This window comes from Excalfactoria chinensis, chromosome 3 (genome assembly GCF_039878825.1).
Source record: "Excalfactoria chinensis isolate bCotChi1 chromosome 3, bCotChi1.hap2, whole genome shotgun sequence".
Taxonomy (NCBI): Eukaryota; Metazoa; Chordata; class Aves; order Galliformes; family Phasianidae; genus Excalfactoria; species Excalfactoria chinensis.
This window is the reverse complement of record NC_092827.1, coordinates 56,779,062-56,801,683: the sequence shown is the minus strand read 5'-3', so window position 1 is coordinate 56,801,683 and position 22,622 is coordinate 56,779,062. Positions and strand designations below refer to the sequence as shown.

General features: G+C 39.5%; 1 protein-coding gene across 6 annotated transcripts in view; it reads left to right on the top strand.

Moving 5' to 3' along the window:
* Positions 1-22,622, top strand: part of ARID1B (AT-rich interaction domain 1B) — a 311,674-nt gene that overhangs the window by 58,986 nt on the left and 230,066 nt on the right. For all 6 annotated transcript variants that reach the window (XM_072331169.1, XM_072331165.1, XM_072331166.1 and 3 more), the window contains exon 3: positions 16,079-16,219. In XM_072331169.1, coding sequence (XP_072187270.1) covers positions 16,079-16,219 — 141 coding nt within the window. The remainder of the gene's footprint in view (positions 1-16,078; positions 16,220-22,622) is intronic.

Sequence of the window (22,622 nt, the reverse complement as noted above, 5' to 3'; positions counted from 1 at the left end):
TTTCTAATCGATGTGGAACACTGATATTTTAAGTTTGAAGTCATCTTCTTTTCGTAGATTTATATCTTAAGGGTATTCATCAATCGCTGATCAGAACTGTTGAGAGAATTGGATTATAAAGACTTGTAGATCACTTTTAACAACTTAGACTTAATTTATTTTACCTTTCTAACATTCCTGTTCATTTTAAAGAGCTATTATATTTTATCATAAAACATTCCTGCTTCCACTGCAGAAGTGTATTTATTGCTACTTCTCTGTGGTGACATCATCTTTTCCCATCTATTTTAGATGTAGTAAAACAGATAACATTTTGCAAGCACGGTGCTACTGTATGTGAAGAGATGAAGAAAAAAGAAAAAGGTTGTCATAAACATAAATAAATAAATCTGTAGTAGTTTCTTATGCAATAGAGACTTCCCTTACTGCTCTGTTACTGTATTGTAGCACAGAAACATAGTTGTCTCATCTAAGTATAAATCTACAGTTTCACCTTTTAAATCCCCAATTAAAATTCTTCTAAAATTCTTCTAATGTTATTCCCTGGTACTCGTATTTTTATGGACCACCGAAGGCGTTTGTGTTTATTGTATTTGTGGATTGGTTCGGTTATTTGGTTGTTATGTTGTCCTTGGTTTTGGATCACAGTTGTTTTACACATTTCTTAGCTTACTAGATCTCCTCAGATATCATGACCGTGGTGAGTAAATAGTATCACACGTCATAGATTTTTACTTTTATCTGTTCTTTGTAAAATTGCAGCATTTGAAAGACTCTTGATAATTTTAAACTGAGGAGATTTCATTTTGTCTTTTTTTCACCTATTGAGAGCACAAAAGCTGAAAAACTAGACTGTGAAAAAGCACAGGCTTAGTTGTGTATTTGTTGGGGTTTTGTTGTTGTTATTTGTCTTTGTTTTTAAATTGCCGGTGCTCCTATTCCTCTCCCTTTCAAGTTGCTGCTCAGTCCTTGCCTCCTCCCAGCTTCTGTGCTGAATATTTAAACCAGAGGTCAGTTCGGCTCCATGCGTTGTTTAAAATACACTGCAACAGGACTGTTAAATGAAACGATGGTATCAGCATAAAATGCACGGAGTGTATTCGGTCTGAGAGGATGGGAGTGAGCATAGGTTATCAACAAATACCGAAATCAAAGGGAGCTTTCTCTATAGATGTATTTTTTCATAGTGAAATAACAGTGGTTTTGAGCTCCAGTCCCCTTCTCATCACAGAGTAATGATCCCAGTTTACGCTGTTCGTGTTTTCTCCTTTTCTTTCTTCCAACTCCCATAGCACAGCTTTTTCAATCCAGCATTCACTGCACATGTTCCAGTCATGAGGTTACAAAGCTGACATTGCAGTCTCAGCAGAGGTTATCTCTTTAAAATTCCCTAAAATTCCCCTTTGGCACATCCAGTTTGGCAGCTGGGTTTCTGTAGGAAACTGATGGAGCCACCCCCTCCCCTTATGTCCTTTATAAAAATAGAAATCTATTAAATCTCTGGCCAGAAGGGCAGATGGGTAAGTGCTCCCTCCAAAACAGACAGTGCTTCTTCCTCAGCTTTTCTCCCCGGTTTTATACTCTCAAAAATGAACTTTACATATTTCAGAGCCGGCAAAGTAGCGAAAATACCTGCTTTTAAAATTGAAATGCAACTTGCCTCTTATTGTTTGGAGCATGTGAACTCTGCTCTGAAGCTTTGTACAGCCACTGAGAAATACTGGCCTGTTGTTTGAAATATTTTCAATAGGTGTGCAGTGTCAAAATCAGAAGCTTGATTTAAACTTACATACTCATTCCTGAACAGTGTTGGAGCCAGTAGGAGAAAACGTTGCTAAACCGAATGATATCTACATCTTTAACTGCCAACATACAGTGGTGATCACTGACCTAATAATATACAAAAACTAATTAAAACAGGTATTATCCACTCAGATTTTTAAAGCTACTTTATTGTCATGATAAAAATGTCCCTGAAATGCATTCATTGTTTGTTTCTGCTTCTTGCAAGGCAGGAGAGAAGAGTTATGTGTGCGTGTCCCTCCCCTTGGGTGCCATCCTTGGTGAGAGCTGCAATGACTGCTTTGCTGCATAAAATGGGCTGTATTTTATGGCAGAATGGCTGTGTCTGAGTTTGAAGAGACCTGAAAAGCCAGTGTCCTTCCTGAAAGCCAAGGAAAGACATTTAGCTTTGGACTGCAGTGTTCTTGTGGTGCGGTATCGCTCTTCTGGGTGTTGGGAGATGTTATGTTGTGCTTTTTTGGAAAGTGAAAATTCTGGATTTGGATGCACAGCATCAGGAGAGCCCAAGAAAACACAAACCAAGGACTCTGCAGTTCAATAGCAACCAAAACCAGCCCAGCTGGTAGCTGCAGTGCCACTTCTCTTGTGTTGCCTCTGGGTTTATCAGACCGTGTTGAGTTGTCTCTGTGCTCTAAGCCAGCAAAGCAGAAGGCTGTCCATAACCTTTCCGCTCAAAGCTGTAAGTGTGATAGAGTGATTTGGTAGAGGATTGGATAAATTCTAGGGCCGGCCACGGGAGGCTGATGGGCTGGGGAAAAAAAAAAGAGGACAGCAGGCCCTCTGGAGCTGCAGTTGGGTTAGTCTGATGCCGTAGGCCAGGTGTCTCAGTGTCTGCAGTCTCTGATGTGCTGTACAAAAGGTGAACAAACCTTACTGCATCTTGCTGTCTTTCCAGAAGAGGCAGTCCTGCATTTTGTGGTGCCTCCTTGCCTGTCAGGGAACACCTTTCTGCCCTGGGCCACCGTGCAGGCAGGACGTTTTCCTGAGGCAGGAACTCACGCTGTGGGGAGGGTGAGCAGCTCAGGGGCATTTCTGCATCCAGCTATTTCCTGTGCTGTGGCTTTGAATGGCTCCTTCCTCAGAATGCGTGCTTTTTCCATTACCTCTGGAAGAGTTTACCACTCTGACCATGAGAAGAAATGCAAAAGCATCTATTTTGACTGGTGCTTGGGACTGTGGCCCCACTGTAGGCTCTCCTCATCATTTTGGTGATACATCTTCTGTATGATTTGTGCAGAGCGTTGATTTTTTTCTCTGTAGGTTGCCATGTGCATTTTCTTCTTCTCTCTAAGGAAGGAGTTTTGCTAACATGGCTCGACCACATCATCTTGCAGTCAACCTGAAGCTCTTTTCTTTGTATGTTACTCTTCAATGGAGTGAGGTATCTACTTCACAGTTACATTTGCAATTTTTATCATTCCAAGTTTTCCAACCTCTTACTTCTTAAGAACTATGATACTATGTTTGTCATTGGAAATAACTAAAATCACGTTGTCTCTATCTTGCCCTCTGTTCCTGGGAGTTTGTATTTTAAAAAGCAAACAAGCGAACTGGAATTTCTAGAGTAAAGTAAACAGTGCAGGGGTTTGCACATTTAAATCGATCTGGATGAAAAAGCATATTACATCATGTCAGCACTTGCAGTGCAGATCTGTGCAAAGTCATATGGGTTAACATAGATTTCCTTTCTTTACCATATATGCAGAGGAATGTGTTTATGCAACAAACAAACAGAAGGTCACCTCCTGTAGCCTTTTTAATTTATTTTATTTTTTAATAAGCTTCTTTTAACATATTCAAAGAATATATGGGGGAGATAAGATTATTTTGGGAGTGAAATGAGGAAAATGTAGAGTCCTCACTGAAATGGTACAGGCATCCTTAGTCACCCTACTGAACCAACTTAGTCTGGGTCCCTTTTGTAGCGAGCAGTATAAGACAAAGGCTACCTGGGGCACCTTTGTTATACAAGAAAAAATGAACTACTTGGTTTCCTGCTTGGCTGTTGCTTTTGGTGAAATGCACTGCACCAGCCAGCTCCCACTGTTCCTTACTGTCTGGATATGTTGGAGTAAAAAGCCAAAGTTGGTTTAGTTTCTTTGTTTCTAACTGAAAAAGTTCCCCTTAATGCAGCTGTTATGACAGAAGACACTCTTTCAGATGTTGTAGTTTGGAGGTGTTGACTGCTCCTGACAAATCTGTTAAAATGTTTTAAAGTGCATAATAGGGGCACTTGAGCATAAACTACAATTATACACTTGTGTATTAATTTTGTTTACGGATAGATGTGACTTCAGTCTGGTCATAAATGAGAAGGAAGTATTTTACTTTCCATGTAAGAATGCATATTGTGGGTGCTCAAAAGCAAAAGTAGGTGTTTAGATAGCGGCCTAAAACGACCAGACTTGCTTGGGGATTTTTAAGCTTCCAAGAACGGGAAGGAGCTTATGTAGATACACTGGAGATGCTTGACGGAATTGAAAGAATAGTAGATATTGTAAAGATTGACTGATAAAATGTAACATTTGAGTTGAGGTTAATTAAGGGGGAAAAAAATAATAGAATTTAGTTAGCTTGGCGCAGTGAATGAATAAACTGGATGGTAGATTCTTAAGTTCATAAGAAGGCAGTTTTCAGTCTGTCAGAACACTTTTGGTGAGTGATGTTAGAGTTACAAAGTTTCTTGTTTGTTTTTCTGTTCCATTTTGAGGACGATGTTGCATGAATTGGATTATCTGTAGTCAGATACTTTTATCTAGCAGACTTGTGGTAACAGATAGGAGGAATAATTTGCAGTAATCATCTTATTCTGAGTATAATAAAAATGTAATTATTTAAAGAATTATTATGTGCTATATGGTTTCAACTATGAATTTATAAGATTGGTGTCTTTGATGTTTCTGTCAGGGTTCTTTTGATGTTTTCCAGTGCTAAGTAATAGGTCAAATTAAATAATAGAAGTAGAATAATTCAAATATCTGAACTCTTTGAGCACAGGGAAGAGGCTGAAAATTTTCTTTTAAAAATACTTCCAGCAATATTTGAAGTCACAGCTGTATTATAATTGTAAGATACAGCGTTCAGCCCATTATGTAAGTGATCTTATTTAAGAGACTGACTTGTTTTTTGTCTGTTCCCAATAGAAGGGGGAGGAGGGTGGAGAAAAGCACAAAGACGTGCATCTTTGAATCTTCCTCTGAATATGAAGGGTTTGGGATTGAGGCTTTTTTCTTTTCTTTTTTTCCCAAGCAAGCAGAAGTACTTCAGAGTTTTAGCCAATATTGGTAGGAATATTGGTGTTAAGGAATAGTACTGTGGGAATGAAATCGTGATCTAAGGCAGTTAATTTATTATCATCCAGCAGAGCGTTGTACCAGGCTGATAGAGACTTAATCAAATTTTCTTTTCCAGTTGGTTCAGCCAATCATTTTGTTTGCCTCAGAATTCCTTGCTGTGGGGAATTTTTAGTGCTCAGTTGACAAGTATGATTTTGATCTTGCTTTAGTGGAGGAACTTGCAGAACTTGGACTGGACAAATAACTACGTTTGTCACAGAAATTGCTAAAACTGAATTATAGCTTTGGGAGGTTATGTTTTTCGCGTTGACCTCCTATGCTGTGGACACTATTTGGGGATTGATATCCATAATGAGAACAAAAAGAGCTATAAATCTTTTCTCCTACTCCTTGGACATAGCAAGTTTTTTATGTTATGAAGGGAGATATCCCACAGAAAAGTGAACTGACAATTACTTGCATAACAACAACCTGCTGCTCCACTGGTTCAGAGCCTGGCCCGGGAGACAAAGCTAACCTAAGCATGTCAATCTCATTAAAAGTGTGTGGGCCAAAAGCAGGGGATTCTCTGTTCAACACCAAAAACAGGGTGTGTCCTTTGGCTGTGAATTTCATACCAGTACACTAAACTGAGGTAAGTTAAGAGCAGCTTCACTCCATTAAATAAGAATCTTAGAGTAGTTGAGGTAGAAGAGGATCTCTGAAGGTCATCTGGTCAGATGGCCCTGCAGAGCCACTTAGAACAGGATGGAGACTCGACAAAGTTTCTGGGCAACCTGCTGTAGTTCTCAGCAGCTCACACAGTAAATATGTGTTCCCTGATGTTCAGGGGGTGCCTCCTGTGTTTCAGTTTGTGTCAGCTGCCACTTGCCCTGGCACTTGACATCACTGAAAAGAGCCTTATTGTATTGTCTTTACACCTTTGTGTCAGATACTTATGAGATACTTACATACACCGACAAGCTGCTCTCCTAGCCTTCTTTTCTCCTGACTGAATAGTCCCAAGTACAGTCTCTTCTTAATCCTTATGGTCCATTGTTGGTCACTTTCTAATAGTTCTGTGTCACTTATACTCAGATACTGATACACAGATACCCAGAACTGGTGTGACATCACCTGTGATGAATAGATGGAACACAGAATCACGGACTGGTTGAGGTAGAAAGAGGCTTCTGTGTCTGTTTGGTCCCATCTCTGCTCAAACAGGGCTACTCAGAGCAGGGTGCTCAGAACCATATCCAACTGACTTTTGATATCTGCAAGGATGAAGATTCTGTAACATCCCTTGGACAGCTTGTACCAGTGATTTATCATCCACACAGTATAGAAGTGTTTCTTGATATTAAGGTGGAATCTCCTGTGTGTTCCAATTTATGCCCATTGCTTCTTGTCCTGGCACTGGGCATAGCTGAAAATAGCCTAGTTCATTTGTCTTTGCATTCTCCGTTGCATCTCTCGTGGCCCCCAAGGCTACCTTCAACCTTCACATCACCAGCAAGCCCCTTCTCATTTGTGAGTATGAGATCCAGCAGAGCAAGATGTCACTGATGCTGTATGGGATTAGTATGCTCTGCTATGTTTCCCCTCCAGCAGATACCAGTATGGTTGAAATCTCCCATGGAGACTGGGACTTGTGAACATGGGACTGCTTCCAGCTGTGCCTCTTGTTGACTTCTTCCTGGTCAGGCAGCCTATAGCTGATGCCCACCCATTGTCACTCATACTGGTCTGATCTTCAGTCTTTGCCCCTCATTATCCATTCTTGGGCAGAGCTCCATACATTCCAACTGTTCTCTCAAATACAGGACAGCTTTCTCTCCTCACCTTCCCACCCTGCCCTTCCTAAAAAGTCAGTGTCCTTCCTTTGCAGCTCTCCAGTCACTGGAGACATACCCCCACATCTCCATGATGTCAACACATGCAGCTGCACTCACATCTCTAACTGATCATATTTTTTTCCATGAGGCATTTGAGAGCGGCACCCTGGCATGATGGTTTCCCAGAACGGATCTGTAGGTTTTTAATATTACATTTAACTTTTCAAGGAACTTGGAGCCGCAGGAGGATGGAAATTGAAGTTCTGGAACATTGAGAGTGAGATATTGGAATAAGCAAACATGTCCATCACCGCAGATCTACTCACATGGACCAGGGTGGAGAAGAGGAGTAGAGAGATAATAAACAGCTATAGGAGAGTGAGTGCATGCACTGTGAAGGTCCATGATACCCCATAGTCTAGTGAAACTAGACAAGTTTGGGTAAGAAGAGAAGAAGGGCATGAGTTGCTGAAGATTACACTGCATCACTCCCTGTGGGAAACATTTTATATGCTTCTCTTGCTGTTTTTAAGAGGTACAGTGAAGGGCTCTAAATGATTTCAGATGATTTAGCTCTGATAGCCATTGAACTTCAATATGGTGAGGACAGTATTCATCAAGATGGAGAAGCATGTAAGTGAATTAGAAAGCACTCTCCTTCAATCTTGAAAGAGACTGGAAGAAAGAAGGAAGACTCGAGGGTGTGCAAGATGCTGGGGAAGTGGTGGTAAACAGGGTGTGTGTGTTTCTCCTTTCTTCACTGCTGCAATTAAATAATAATATTTGCATCTCTTTCAGCTACCGAGATTGTATGTGAGACAAAATGTAGAAAGAAAGAGATTTTTCAGCCTCCAGTACTTGTGTCAGGCTTCTGTATGTATGTATAAAAATGGAAAATTACTCATGCAGTTAGATTACCTGCTATTCAGATTCAACACATACCTCTCATTTGCGTTCCTTGCTTTAGAAGGTTTGAATGGCACTGCACAGCTTGTTTGAAGAAAAATTTTGATGCGTGTGTATTTTTTTAAACTCATTTATTTAACCATCATGTATGAAATAGTGGTCAAGCTGTTGCTGCACTACTTCCTGCAGAATAAATGGCAAATAGAGGATCTGGGAACCGAAGATTGCTGGGTAGTTTGTAGATGCACAAGAAGTTCCACGTGATAAATTATTCTGTATATGATTAAAAACGAGGTTAAACACAAGCTTTTGTGTTTTTTCTTTAGCTAATGGCTGACATTTCATAGGTGAGTTTCACGTTATTAATGCTGTGAGGGATAAGGTTTCTTGTGTGCTTTTTAATGAAGCGCCGTTGGAGTCACCGTAGAGATGAGGAAAGCTGGCACTGGTTGTGGCACTTCTGATGTGCTTTTTGTGTTGGTTTGTAAAATGGAAACTTAAGCAGATTACACGATCCCTTTTGTTTTTATCGTTAAAAAAAAATAGGAAAGAAGGGAAAGCAGAGTATAAGAATAGATATGTGACTCAGTTAAGTGTGTGTGTGTGTGTATATATATATAGATGCTATGATTTCTCTGTACTTTTAATACAACATACCAAAATAGCTCTTCAGGAAGAAAAAAAAAATACTGCCAAGTTTTAATATTCTCTGTGGTATTGGTCTGAAGGGATGGATATAATGATATGGAATTCTGTTGCTAGAGATTATCATATTTTCATCTCTTCCTTTACAAAAAGGACCAAATGCTGTATTAGTACCAACTAAAGCAGTGTACAAATCAGCAATATCAGTCTCTTAAGTAGGAAAAAAAACCTTCCTGTTGTTTTTAGATTCAGCTGCTGCTTACTTCTCCCTTGAAACTAATTTTAGCTCATCTCAAATGTGCAGATTTTTTTTATTAAGATTTTTGTTTGTTTGCTGTTTTTAGAGGAAGGTAGGAGCAGGAGGTGGTTCTGATAGTGGCATAGATTTAGCATTTACAGCAGAGGTAGTTTTCATCAATTTCTGACAAGGGAATCAAAGTGTTCTTTTTTGGAAGGCGAGATATTGCTTTTCCTTATAAATGATTGACTATTTTGTGGTGGTAGTCTTTATTTATTTGGCTCTCATCGTGAAGAATAGCGAACTTATTCAAAACCTCAGTACATCAAAAATATGTCAATACATAAAACATAAGTACTTTTCCATACTACGGTCTATGCAAAAAACTATGTTAATAAGATGTGAAGGTTGCACAGCTAAGAAGTCAGAAAACATAAATGATAAGATTCCAGCGGCCACATTAACTGAGCCACATTTCACATCCTCTGTATTTTATGAAATGCCTTTGACAACATAAATCAGAAATAGAAGGTGCTATATATGTGCAGCATGGCTCAGTTAATGTTGCTTTTGGAACCTTAACTTCCATATTTTCTGACTGGAGAATTTTTTTAATCATGTAATTTTAGTAGTTTTTTACATTCTGCTGGTTGGGGTTTTTTTTTGTTTTGTATTTTTTTATATAGTTTCTCTTTTTTTTATGATAGAGAGGAAAATTTGCTGTACTAATAATGGATTAGCTCATGTTGCTTTTATTTAAACTGCAGTGAAAGATGGTATATAGAGAGCACCTCGTGACAGGTATGTATTTGATGGTGTGTTCATTGCTCTGACAGCTGGTGTAATCACATGCTGCTGTGCACCTTATGAGGAAAAGGGAACCGTAGATATGTGTTTGAAGTCCTGTCCTTTCTGTCCTGCACATTACAGTAGCACAGGCTATGACTGCATTGCAGACTGCAGCGCAGTGTGAAGATAATCAAGCTACCTTTTTAAACTAACTGGCTTGTGTACAAGAAGCATCCTGTCTACAAGAGCATGATCCTCCATGTGACCTATTTCACCCTTCTGCAGAACAAGGTGAATTAACATAACATGGATTTTGGTGTAGGCTTCTTTCTATATCTGAGCTGGTTTGCAGATCGTTGTACTGCACTGCAGTCTTCGACGTAGATTTACATTTAATGACTCTGCAAAATCTGCTCCCTTGCATGTTCTGGAGTCAGGATTATTGTGCTGTGACATAGATGTGATTTCTCCCCCTTTGTTTTGTGCTTCTGGGTCAGGGTGGGCCTGTATCAGGCCCAGTGTTAATATTTTGAAGTCTCTTAATAAGATTAAGTTCGCACAGAAATGTGAAGGCAGGTAGTCTAGGAAAGGCAATGACATAGGTGAGTGCTGTAACCAATGTCTCGTCAAAAGGTCAAAGATATAAATGTTAAGTCATAATAGAATTTGAATAAGAGTTTCTGATATACTTCTCATTAATAATCTCAACATTAACACAGCTTTTTACTTGATTTGCTTTTAGATTTATTTATTTATTTGCCATTGTGAGAAAGAAGTGTACGTGCTCAGGCACACTGGGGTTGGTGCAGTTCCACTGTGTACTAAACGTGATAGAGTCTTCACTGCCACTGAATGCATGCTGAAGGATTTTCCTATGCTGCAAGCGTGTTATATTTTCCTCTTACTGTAATGCAGCTAAATGCTCTACTCAAGCCTTGCACTTATGTGAACTTGAAAGTTCTAGGTATGAACTGGATTTTTATAAGTATGTGAAAGGGTAATTTTCCCATATGGCTATTCCTATTCAAATGTACGGGGAAAAGCCTGGTTTAAATGTATGGGGAAAAATTCGTACTTTTTTGGTGGATGCTTGACTTTGGGCATTTAAGATTGAGGGGTCAGACACTGGGAATTGTGTAACAACGGCTTTATAGTTAATACTGAAATCACCCCTGTAAAATTAAAATAGTTTAAATTGTTTTTGAATAATGGTGTTTTCTTGGCTGCATGAATGCACTGCCTCAGTTCTTAGAATTATCAGGCATACCTCCCTGGGAATCCCAATTGCTATACATTTTGTATTTTAATTTCTGTGCGATTACAGTGTTACAGTTAATAGGAAAATGGAATGTTACTGATGATTGCTGCTGAAAACAGTACTTATTTCACAGTGTTGGAGTTTATTTCACTGTTTCTCAGCAAAGTACATTGTTGTATCAGGTACAGTCACAACAGTTGCCCTTTCCTCCGACTATCTCCCCTGCCATTGGAGTTACCTTTCTGGAAATGTAGATTAGTGCTACCCCTTGTTTGGATTTTTATGTTATGAATGTATCCCTCAAGACTTCTGAGCTGTTCTGATGCCTGCTTCTGAAGTTGAGCAGTGCCTGCCTTCTGATTTTGAGCACCAGAGAGACTACAGGTAGAAGAGTTGCAATGGCCAATGCTGCCTGAGCTGTTTCCTTGGTATGCGTATCTCATGCTGACAGATGGACATTCAGGAGAGACCTGAAGTGGCTTGGTGGAGCTTTTTGTCACAGGGAACATATGGAGTCCCTTCCGTTATTGACTGGACCTAGCCATTAGGATGGTTTAAAAGTGCAGTAGCTGCGTTTTGCTGGTGTTATTAGTGTACCTGTACTAACACACTAATTCTGTTACACTTTAATTTTAAAAGTTATGATGACTGTAATGTTGTCTAATGATCCTTCTCCTTTGACATTAGCTATGGTTTATGCATGCAAAAATTGCTTAAAACTTCCATTACTATCAAGGCATTTCCTGGACAAAGCATGTCTTTCCTAAGACCCCTTCTGCAAGCAAGAATTACAGATAATGGGATAAGTTATAGGTTTAATTGGATTTCTCTCACCTCTTCATTCTGTCTGCCACTTTTATCCTTCTTCTTTTCCTTTCTTTCTTGACCATCAGAGTAGCTTAATCACAGTGGTCAGTCGTACTTCTCCCAGAATAATGCTATTTGTGCTCTGCAAATCAGATAGGATGCAAAGCAATTATTACAGTTTCTGTGCTTGCACAGAAACATATTCAAACTCATTCTCACTGTACTGTCCCGAGAACGTATATCTTACCACAGATATGCTGAAGCTTCCCAAATCCTGGTCTGCTGTGTTGTGTACATCATAACAGATGTGGGCGTAAGGCAGAAAGGGAGGGAACTATTATTACCTTAAGAAGAAAGATGATGCTTGGGTCATTCACTCCAGGCATTGTAAGTAATTGGCTTCAGATTTGTTTTGTTCTGGGGAGATCTTAATTAAGCTTCTTTATATGCTGTTTAATAAACATTTGTCCATAAGCGGTATCTTGTGATCCACATCAATAAAGCAGGAGGATTAATTTGCATGCTGTTGTTTGTTATTTATTTAAATAGCCACAGAAATTATACTGAGTATTCTGCTAAGGCAGTGATGATGGGTCACTGCACTGTCTGTATGACATCCAGAATACCAGGATTACCGTGTGTGAGTGTTTTGTTGTTGTTGTATTCTTACAAAGCAAACAAACAAAAACAACACGAAAACCATCTTAAATTGAAAGAACATGGAGGAAAAATCTAACATAAGTAACTGATACCTAAGGTCAGAAGAAGAGCCCAGTACCCTCTTTGATACTGCTGTCTGGAAGCAGAACGCTAGGGAAAATATTTAAGAACTTGGAGCAGTCCCCCAGCTATTGGCAGTGAAGGTGTTATTTCCCCTTCAGGTTACTTGATTTATTACTGAGGTATCCTGCAGGTCAATGTTCCCTTGCTTTTCTCTCTTGCGGGAGAGAAACATGCTTTGCAAAGAGACGGTTAGAACATGGGGATGGCTGCGCTGGGTCAGATCAAGGTTTCATGTAGCCTGTATCCCATCTCCAGCAGACGCTTTAATTGGATGCCCGGAGAAGAGTTGGAACAAAGCAAGCATATGATACTTCCCCCAGCACTCTTCAAGCCTCCAGCTGTTTTCAGCTCAAAGTCTTTTTGAGCCAGATGTGGCTCTGTATATTTGGTAACCCTCCGAGGATGTATCTTCTCTGAAATTGTCCAGTCTTTGCTTTAGTCTGCATAAACTTTTATCTTTCAAAACATTGTTTGGCAAGAAGTTTAAAATGTCAGTTACCTCTGTGATGAGAGAACCTTCCTGTATCTCATTTTGAAGTTTGCTTTTTCTAGCTTCATCTAATGCCTTGTAGTTGTGTTGGATGCAATGATTGTGTAACTTTCCATTATGTTCTCATTTCCTTTTATCTTTTCTAGACTTGAAGGGTTCTAGTTTATGTACCCCTTGTTCCACATCTTTGATCATTCTCACTGCATTTCTCAGAACCTTTGCATTTGACCCTTTCTAATAAACCTAATAAGTCTGAAGAGAGGGATTCTTCCTTTGGAAATCCATGTTTGTTAATTAGCATCTTCATTCTTGCTTGTACTGGATAAGTGAGTTCAAGCCATCAGTTCTTTGCAGCCTTCCATTCCTCAATTTTCTTTTTTCTTCATTTCTTGCATACCAAGGCATCTCTGAGTTAGAGGTTACATACCACCATTCATAATTCAGATATTTCCTTCTTGAGTCCATTTAGATCTATGGATTGTTTCATCTTTAGCATGACTTACTGTTTGTTCGTCATTTTGCTCCATGATTCGTTCCATCATAACTCAGACATATTCTTTGAGTCATTCATGAAGAGGGATGCCACTGACTCCCAAGGTTTTTCCTCAGTGCATGCAATAAGCTTTTCTCTGAATCTCCTTATATACCTTGATCATCATTTGGCACTTCAGACTCTGGAAGACCTTCTGCTCCCGATGTATTTGAAGAAATGACTCCTTGGTCATTTGTTTACCTTTCCTAGCTGTTCTTCCAATTCCTTCTGTTCTGCCTTATTACATTTGAACTGCCAGAGTTTACAGGTTGTTTTTTTTTGTTTTGTTTTTTTACATTTGGGCTTGGTGTTGACTTACCCAAGGCTGCCTTACTGATTGTGGAAACCAACTATGAGCCATGCTGATGTCCCTTTGCTCTTCTCAGGTCTTCAATAGGTGCTGAATATTGGTTCTCTGTTTTCCATGTGGTTGTTGTTAAGCAGCTTTGATGCTGGCAGTCAGATTTTATTTCTCCTAGCTGTCTGTTCGAGCTTCCTTTTAACAAGCTTTCTCCTTTTTATGTAGGTAGACTCTTTGAAGTTAAGAACAACAACAGGAGACTCCTGGGTTTTCATTGTTCCTGTAGGGATGCTCAATTTAGCTGTGTTGCGGTCACTGATACATTGTGGTTCTGCAGCTGTAGACTTGGAACAAGATGATTCCTGCAGCTCAGGACTCAGCCAAAGGCATTGGCTCCTTGTGCGGCCTTTCTTAGCCGCAGCTCTGTGGAACAGCCTTCGGCAGTGATCTGATACTTTGGGCTCTGCACTGTATTCCACTTGCTCAGTTTACAGGCAAGAAGTTGAAATCTTCCACTTGCCTATGATCCTTTATAGCACATTGTTGTCAGTGTAGCCATATTCTTTCCATGCCAGGCAGTCCCAACACTTGTTCTTCCTGATGAGAACAAACTCCAGACTCTTGCTACTTCAAGAGGTGGAGTTCAGTTTTCCTTTAAGTCTTACTTTGTCATCAGCTGGCTTTCATTTGTATTTGTTTCCTGGGATGACGCAAAAGTGTCCTGCTAATTGACTTAATCTATGAGATTTGTCATAGGACTTCCGTTGGTGCTTTAGTGTGAGGCTTGATATTCCAGTTATCCAGTTTCTCTACTACTTTCACCCTTTGCGTAGAAGGCAATTTATTGTTGGGTTTACTACTTGTCAATCTGCAGCCTGTATGCTTGTTTTCATTATTTCATTTTTCTCATCAACTTCACTCAATAACCTGGAATCTCCATGTCTTCATTTGCAGTGGCATGGTTCATGCTTTTGAACCATGTAGTCTTCTCAATGCATCCCTTCAGTCTAAAAATCTTCATTAAAAATGGTAAATGTGGTAAAACAAACATGTCAGTGAAATTGTGCTGAAGGAAACTGATGTGCGAGGAGAAAAAGTGACGAAGTTGGTTTCAAGTGTTGACCTTAAGAGGTAGCAAGATCTAGGACTACCAGCTCCTGGTGAAAGTAGTAAAAACAGATGAAGTTGTGATAGTTCAGAAAAGCCAAACAGCTAAACGTGTTTAAATTTGACTTTATATTATTGTTATTGCCTAGTAAATATCACTGTATTGTTGAGTGAATATGGTAAGCTAACTTCAGGTAGAGTAGGCATGTGTTTGTGTGTTGGGTAAACAGATTTATCAGAGTATCTGAGACTCAGTGGGAACAATTACGAGATCAAAGCATTTCAGAGGTACTCAGGTATCCGAAATATTTGCTTGGGGCAGAGATGTTCAGGACCAATCGGAGATCTATTTCAGGTGGGAGAAATCCTGTGTTGCATTCATGTAAAATATTATGAATAATATTGGTGTCTGTGGAAGAAAACAGATACCTAAAATGGGTAAGACAGACAGAATTGGGCTTGTTGCATGTCTGCTCCGTTAAATATCTCAAGAAATGCCAATATCTACTGGTAGAAGGATTACCACTCAACTGCTACAGAAATTTGTATGACAAAATGTAGTTGACTCGGTTTTGTTTATAACTTTAATTTTCAGTGTGTGGGGAGGATTTCTCAGTGTATGATACATGCACGCTTGTCCATTCGTAGGACTTCTAATGGTTTGTTTTATGCTGTGCTCTTCTCGGGTTTGTTTGTTGTTTAACATGATTTATCATAGTAGATGTAGGAGAAAGAGATTGAACTTTATAAAAACTAAGTCTCTTCAAACAGTAAGTTTTTCATGTAAAGCTTAAATGCACTTGTACATATGAAGGCTTGAGGGTTATGGACAAAAAAAATATAAATCACAAAGATGAGTACTTTCTCGCCTTGGAAAAAAACTGGTATTTCTCTTTCAGTGTCTATTTTAAAGTTGTGCCGCTACATCCAGTTCTGATTTTGGGTCATTGCAGCAGAGTGCTTCTTCTGTAGATGTGCCTCAATAGCGTGCCTATGGAGAGCAAACATTTAAAATAACTGCCTGCGTATTTTAAGCTTGGGCATTTTGGGATTGTGATGTTCAGAAGGATGGCATTTTCCTTAGAAGTCTTCCCTGAAAAGGGAGACTAGAGAGAGTGCTCTAGCTTGTTCCTCTTGCTCAGGCAGGAGGATCTAAGAGTTTATGTTGACTGTTGAGTATGAGATCGGGATGGGGGGTGGGGGCTGTAGCCGAGGATATTGCCTCCAGACTGGTTAGCCTACAGATGTAACTGAACTCAACTTTGTGTCTCGACTCACCACCTGCTTTGCTTGACTCCCCTAACAGATACCGCCGCAGTATGGTCAGCAAGGCGTGAGTGGCTACTGCCAGCAGGGCCAGCAGCCATACTACAACCAGCAGCCGCAGCACCTGCCACCCCAGGCACAGTATCTGTCACAGGCCCAGCAGAGATACCAGGCCCAGCAGGTAAGCACTGTCCTGGAGCATGAAGCATGCTGTGCGAGGCAAACAAAGCCTGCCTGACCTCTTTTCAGGATGATGCTGGTGCAAACAAAATGAAATACTTGGAGTCAGTCAGCATCCTTCTGAAAAGTCTCAGAGGATACGCACATGCACACACACTTTCAGGATTTCTTTTATATCACCTTTTTTGAATGTGGCTGATATTTGTACCTCAGAAGCTACTAATTCTGTATTTAAAAACAAGTATGGAACAGATGTTGGTGGACCTCGAGGGTTTTCTTTCATTTTGTTTTGTTTTCCCCTTGTCAAACAGATTTTGAGAGCTCCTGCACCCAATATGGTCAGTGTTGTTTTGTTTTTAGTATTGGTTCATTTTTTAGAACAGATGATTTAAGGGCATTTTGTAGCTGCATTGTCATGAGAGCTTTCTAAGATATTTTTATAATTGATTTTACAGCTTTTACTTTGATTATTTACTTTGCCCAACCTGTTAGTAAAGATGTGTAATTCAATATGCATTTCAGTTCTCGAATTGTATCTTATGTGCTGGCTATTAAAGTTCATTTTAAATGATTCTGTTTTTAACTAAGATCAGAAGTGGTAGTGTCCTAGAGCTTGAGAAATACGTGGATGTTAGATACTGAACAAAATGGATGCTTGTAGCTGATAAAGCTGCGTGTGTAAGCTGAGTTGTCTGCAGCCTCAGCTCTGTTAATCACAGAGAGCTGGCCTGGAAACGGAAAGATGAAGCTAAAGCTTTCTCACCATCCTGGGAAACCTAACAAAAGTGAGCTGTGCTCAAGCCTGGTATTAGTGAAAGCATCAGCACTTGGATCAGATCACTGGGGAATTCTGTAAGGTGCGGATATCAGTTGGGTTAATGCTGGTACAGTGTAGAAATCTCGGCTTGGAATAAAAATTGTGTACTAAGTAAACTTAACGAAAGATGTTGTAAGTAGCAGTGATGCAGGAGATTCTTTTGACTTTAAAATTAAGCTGTGGTGATTTCACTGTGTAATTACATGTTAATTTTTCTTCATCTACTTTTTAAAATTCCATTGAGAGTGTTAATTTTATTTCATTATTTCATTTTATATACTCTAATTTTAAAATAAATTATAGAACCATACAATGTCTCTTGCACCAGTTAGCATATCTTGATTTCTGTCCCCACTCTTAAAACACCATATCTGGTTCTAGTTTATCTAATACTGTCAATTAGAAAATGCGAGGCAGTCTCAGTCTTACAAAGACTAGTTCTTTCATCCTTAGTTCTGCTCTTCTTTTTGGTCTTCAAGTGAATTTAGTTCATGTTGTCTGTACTCTGTTAATCATTTCTTTAAAAATCTTGACTTTTGTTGCTTATTGTGCTTGTCATTAACAAGTCCTACTGCTGAACTGCCCCCACTCTGAGGAATGTGTAAGTTGATACCTGTAGCCTTGTTGGCCTAGAGAAGAGAAGGTGGCCTCTGGAGACATTTTTGCTACGTAGTGGCTAGTCAGAATCATAGGTAAGCTTCATAATACTGAAACCAACTATTCTTCCCAGAGAGCATGGCCTAGAGATCATTCTAATAATAATGAAGTTGTCCCTGGGAGCCTCAGCTGTGGCTCAGTACTTTATTATCCTATGTATTCTACAAGTATGTAGCAAATAACGAGAAAGGTAGTCTTTGCGTCCAAAACATTTACAGCTTAAATATGAAACGTGGCAACATATGAAGTTATATCAGTAAGGAGGTATAAATAAAAGGACAGTGCTGCTTAAGGTAGCTAGCAACATGGAAGGCATTCATTTAGTTGCTTGGATATTCCTTTTATTCTACTGCTACAGCGGAAAACTGCATTTGAAGACTGTTGGTTCATTATCTATATACTTTGAATGACGGCCAAATGCTCGTTAGATTTAAAATGAGGTATTATTTTCATTCCTGGTTTTGGAAAATGCTGACTATGCTTGCCTGCCTTCTTGACAAGGGAAATCATTTTGAAGAGTAAAACAAACAAACAAACAAACAAACAAAAAAGAGTATTAATTTAGAAAAAAGAATACAGTGACTGTGAATGATTATTGAAGTTTGGGTGGCACAAAGCAGGTAGCAAAAATTATTTTTCAATTGACTTTATGGCCAGGGAGATAGAAGATTTGTTTGCTTGTACATACTGAGGTAGGAGAAAATGCCTAAGAGAAAATCCTTCTCATTCACTTTTGCTGTCAGGAAAAAAAATAGTTGCACACTCTCCTCGAGACTTCTAATATAGATTGACTGAGCTGATTAGAAAATTCAATTACGAAACTTTTAAAAAGTCTTAACTGATATTAAGGGTTCTCATATGTAAATAAGAGTATGTCCTGTGCAGTCAGCTTTCCTGACTCAGTCTGTGTAGGCATCTGTGAAATCCTATTCAGTTCCTTACAGACTAGAAGTTGAACTTGTAATGGGAGCAGTTGTGAGTTGCAGAAATTTAATGTCCTGTTTTAGGGTAAATAAGCCATCTCCGTGACTGCATTCTTTGTGATGGAAGTGTAATTCAACAGGTTTTGCTTCCAGATAACTAGAGAGTCCAGACTAGAGAAATGGAACTGCTCGGTAATTTGCCTTCTTTTTCCTATTATAATTTCTTTGTTTCCCTTGTAGGCTTATGCCGGTGTGTTTGTTTTGGAGATTATCAAACTGGAAGTAGGGTTTATTCTGGGTTGATGGTGGGCTTTTATGTGCCACCAGTTTCATTTTATGTGAAATCCTGCAACGTGTTGTATTGACTGTTTTATTATGTGAAGAAAACTAATACCAAGTTTCATACAGATAATGTTGTATTTTTGCACTGTTAGTATGTGAGTGAGCTTCTTCAGTCAGGTATAATTCCTAGTGCTGCGCCTTTGAATTGGTTCTCATCTCCATTTCTCACGTATTGTGGATGTATGAGGCCATTGCTCCTTTTCTTTGACTCACTTGGATGCAATATGCAATCTTGTCAATAAAAGTAAACAGATAAAATAATTTCTGGGTCTGCTCCAGCGACTAGTGGCTTCTCATTCTTGAAATAAATATAGAGAGGAAGAAGGAGAATGGAATTTATTTGAATGTTTAAACTGTAAGTTGTTTAGATCTTTGTAAAATGGATTGCTTGATGGAAGAAAGGAAGTTTCTTAAGGGGTGATTTGATACTGATACTGGCATAGTTTACTACAGAGCTTTATTGTAAACCAGACTCAGTCATCTCTTCAAATCGGGAGCCTGCTGTGTAAAACCCATTAAAGGAAGAGCTTTATTTTTAAGCATATTTATTGAAGGAGCATCAGATTCATTGATCATTAGCTATTGCCAATAGATGTAGATATCTCTGTGTTTTTAATACTTTCTTTTTTTAACCTTTACTGCTCTTTAAAAGAAAAAAAAAAAAGGAAGGCTGTGTTATACTACTGGAGTGTTGCCCTTGGCACAATTTTTCATCTTGAAATGGCACATAAATGAATAAACGCATCAGTTGCTTTTGCAGTTTTAAATCTTTTGCCATAACTAGTAGTGATATTTTTTCTCAAGAATGTAATGTAATTGCAAACTTAAAGTGTCATCATTAAACATTATTTTGTTAAGATAGTTCGATGTATATTTGGGGTTATTATACTTTCCAAGTAGCTTTGAAACATCCGTGTAATATATTGTTTTATGTAGCGTGTGTTTGTATGTATTGAGAGAGGATCATACCTTAGAGATTTAATGTGTTATTATATGAGTTGGGAAGCTATCATTTTTTTTCTGACAGATAAAGCAGAACTGAAAAAAATAATTACAATCTCAACCTTGTTAAAACAAAAATGATGATTTTATTCTACACCCGTTACTGTTATCCTGAAGTCATCTTTTGTTTAAAGCATTCCTGGAATCTTTCTTCTTACAGATTTCCAGGTTGGAGCAAAATTTTGCTGATCCTTGTGGCAGATCCTTGTTGTGGATCAGGTGCTTGCATCTTTCTGGGGCATTGCTCTTCCTGGTTAAGTGTGCGCAAAGAGTTGTTTGTATGGAGTTTTAAACCAATCCCTTGCGGTGACCCTGACTTTTTAAAAAATGCCTTAAAGGAACAGCCAGGTCCTTCAGGCTCCTTTTAAATCAAAGGATAAAATGTTTTATAAACAAGTAAACAAACAAGATGCACTCTCTAATATATTTCATTTAAATGAGTTTTAAAAGCTGACCCAAACCCTAGAGCTTACAGTGGAGGACCATCTTTCCCATCTGTGGTAATTTAATGTTCATGTCCACCGAACAAAGGGGAGAGGAATCATAGAATTGCAGGATAATTTGAGCTGGAAGGGACCTTAAATTCCGCCCAGTCCCAACCCCTGTCATGGGCAGGGCTGCCCAGGGCCCATCCAACCTGGCCTTGAGCACCTCCAGGGATGGGGCACCACAGCTTCTCTGGGCAGCCTGTGCCAGTGCCTCACTGCCCTCTGAGGAAAAAATTTGCTCTTAACATCTAACCTAAACAGGATCATAGAATCACAGAATAACCTGGCTTGAAAAGGACCACAATGATCATGTAGTTTCAATCCTCCTGCTATGCACCATGCTGCCAACCACCAGACCAGGCTGCCCAGAGCCACATCCAGCTTGGCTTTGAATGCCTCCAGGGATGGGGCATCCACAGCTTCCTTGGGCAACCTGTTCCAGTGCGTCACCACCCTCTGTGTGAAAAACTTCCTCCTAAAATCTAACCTAAACCTCTCCTGTCTCAGTTTAAGACCATTCCCCCTTGTCCAATCACTGTTATGCTCCCTTCAAGTCTCCCCTCTCTTTACTTGAAAGCCATTCTGCCTTGCCCTATCACTGTTCGCCCATGTACATGCATTAGCATACATGTGCCTTGCTTGGGCACTGCCCCAAAGGCCCTCCAGAAGGAAGCTCTATCCTCTGGGGATCAGCAGATCCTTCCATTGCCCTACAAACAGCTTTCTGCAGATAGAGAGCAGGGGTCAGAGCAGGATGGGGGCTGCCTTCTCCTGCTGAGGCCTGCAGATGACAGACTTGTGGAGTTCAGGAGTAACCCTGTGCAGAGAACCCTGGCTTGGGGCCACTGGGGTGGGAAAGCAGTGCTGCTCTGAAGGCTGAGAGTTAAGAGCAGCCATACATTGAACAGGTCTCCTGTAGGAGCCAGTTGTTCTTCATAAAATGTTTGTTTCATACTAATAACTGGAATAAATTGATTTGGTTCTGTTCAGGGGGCTCTGAGTGGCCATAAATTTCAGGTCTGTTTCTGAACTGGCAGCACAGTTTGAGCTGGTCTCAGTCAGCAAGCCTGAGACTGTTGTGGGAATGTTCCCTGCGGACATCTGTTTGTAGCGCTGAGTCAGTGCAAGGTGGGACAGAGACAGCATTACCCCCATTTGAAACAGTCTTTGAAAATGTGAACAAAATGTGAAACTAATTAATCTGTTTTCATGTCCAAGCTGTATGACTGTCATGAAAACAGAACAAACTGTATTGTGGCAAAATGCGTCAAATTATTGAAGTGATTTTGGTACCATGAGGATGAAGTTTTGTTTTCCAATTTCACGCGAGCTGCTAAAGTTCCTTTAACAGTGAAATAAGCAGCACATTAATTAATGCTGGCAAGCTGTTTGGGGTTGTAATAGTACAAAAAATGCTGTTGTTGTAAGTTGGGAACAATGGCGTAGCATGCAAATATCGAAATACATTAGTGAGTAACACAGATAATTCTCAATGAGTCCGAATTAAAGCTTTATACCTAAACTCAGTTATTGTTTTTAATAAAATCTCCGCTCTTTTATTAGAAACTGGCACAGAATTAGCATTCGATGGTACCATAGCTCAGTCTTAACTCCTGCAGAATTTAAACATGGGGCTTACAAGTGAAATGCAGCTGCCCAAGGCGTAAAGGTATAATAAGGATTGTTTGTCCTTCTGTCCTCTAACTCTTGTGTTGTGCTCATGTACTCATTGTGAGTGGCTGCTCTTAGCATTCGTTGTATTATGAACCACAGGAAATCTGGAAGAAAAAACACACCTGTGTGTTAAACTGATGTTTGCTGCCAGCCATATAGGAAAGCATTCTTTGTGAATGTTGGCTATTATAGTTATATGAGAACCCATAAGCAAGTTTAATGTTTGGAAGAGATTGGTGCCTGCCATCATCATCAGCAAGTGGCAACTGCTACTTGTGCACCATAAATCCTTCAAGGCTTCCGTTCTCTTCACAGCAGAGGTGTCTAGTGCCTCTTTGCATGCTGTTCTGAAATGCTGGGCTTATTTTCCATTTAAAAGTAATTATTTTCTTGCCAAGGTAAAGAAGTACAAAGGAGAGGTTATTCCTTTAAACCATTCAACCCCAAATCCGGAGCTTAAGAACTCCTACTTCTGTTGTATGCACCTTGGTTGGTTTGTAC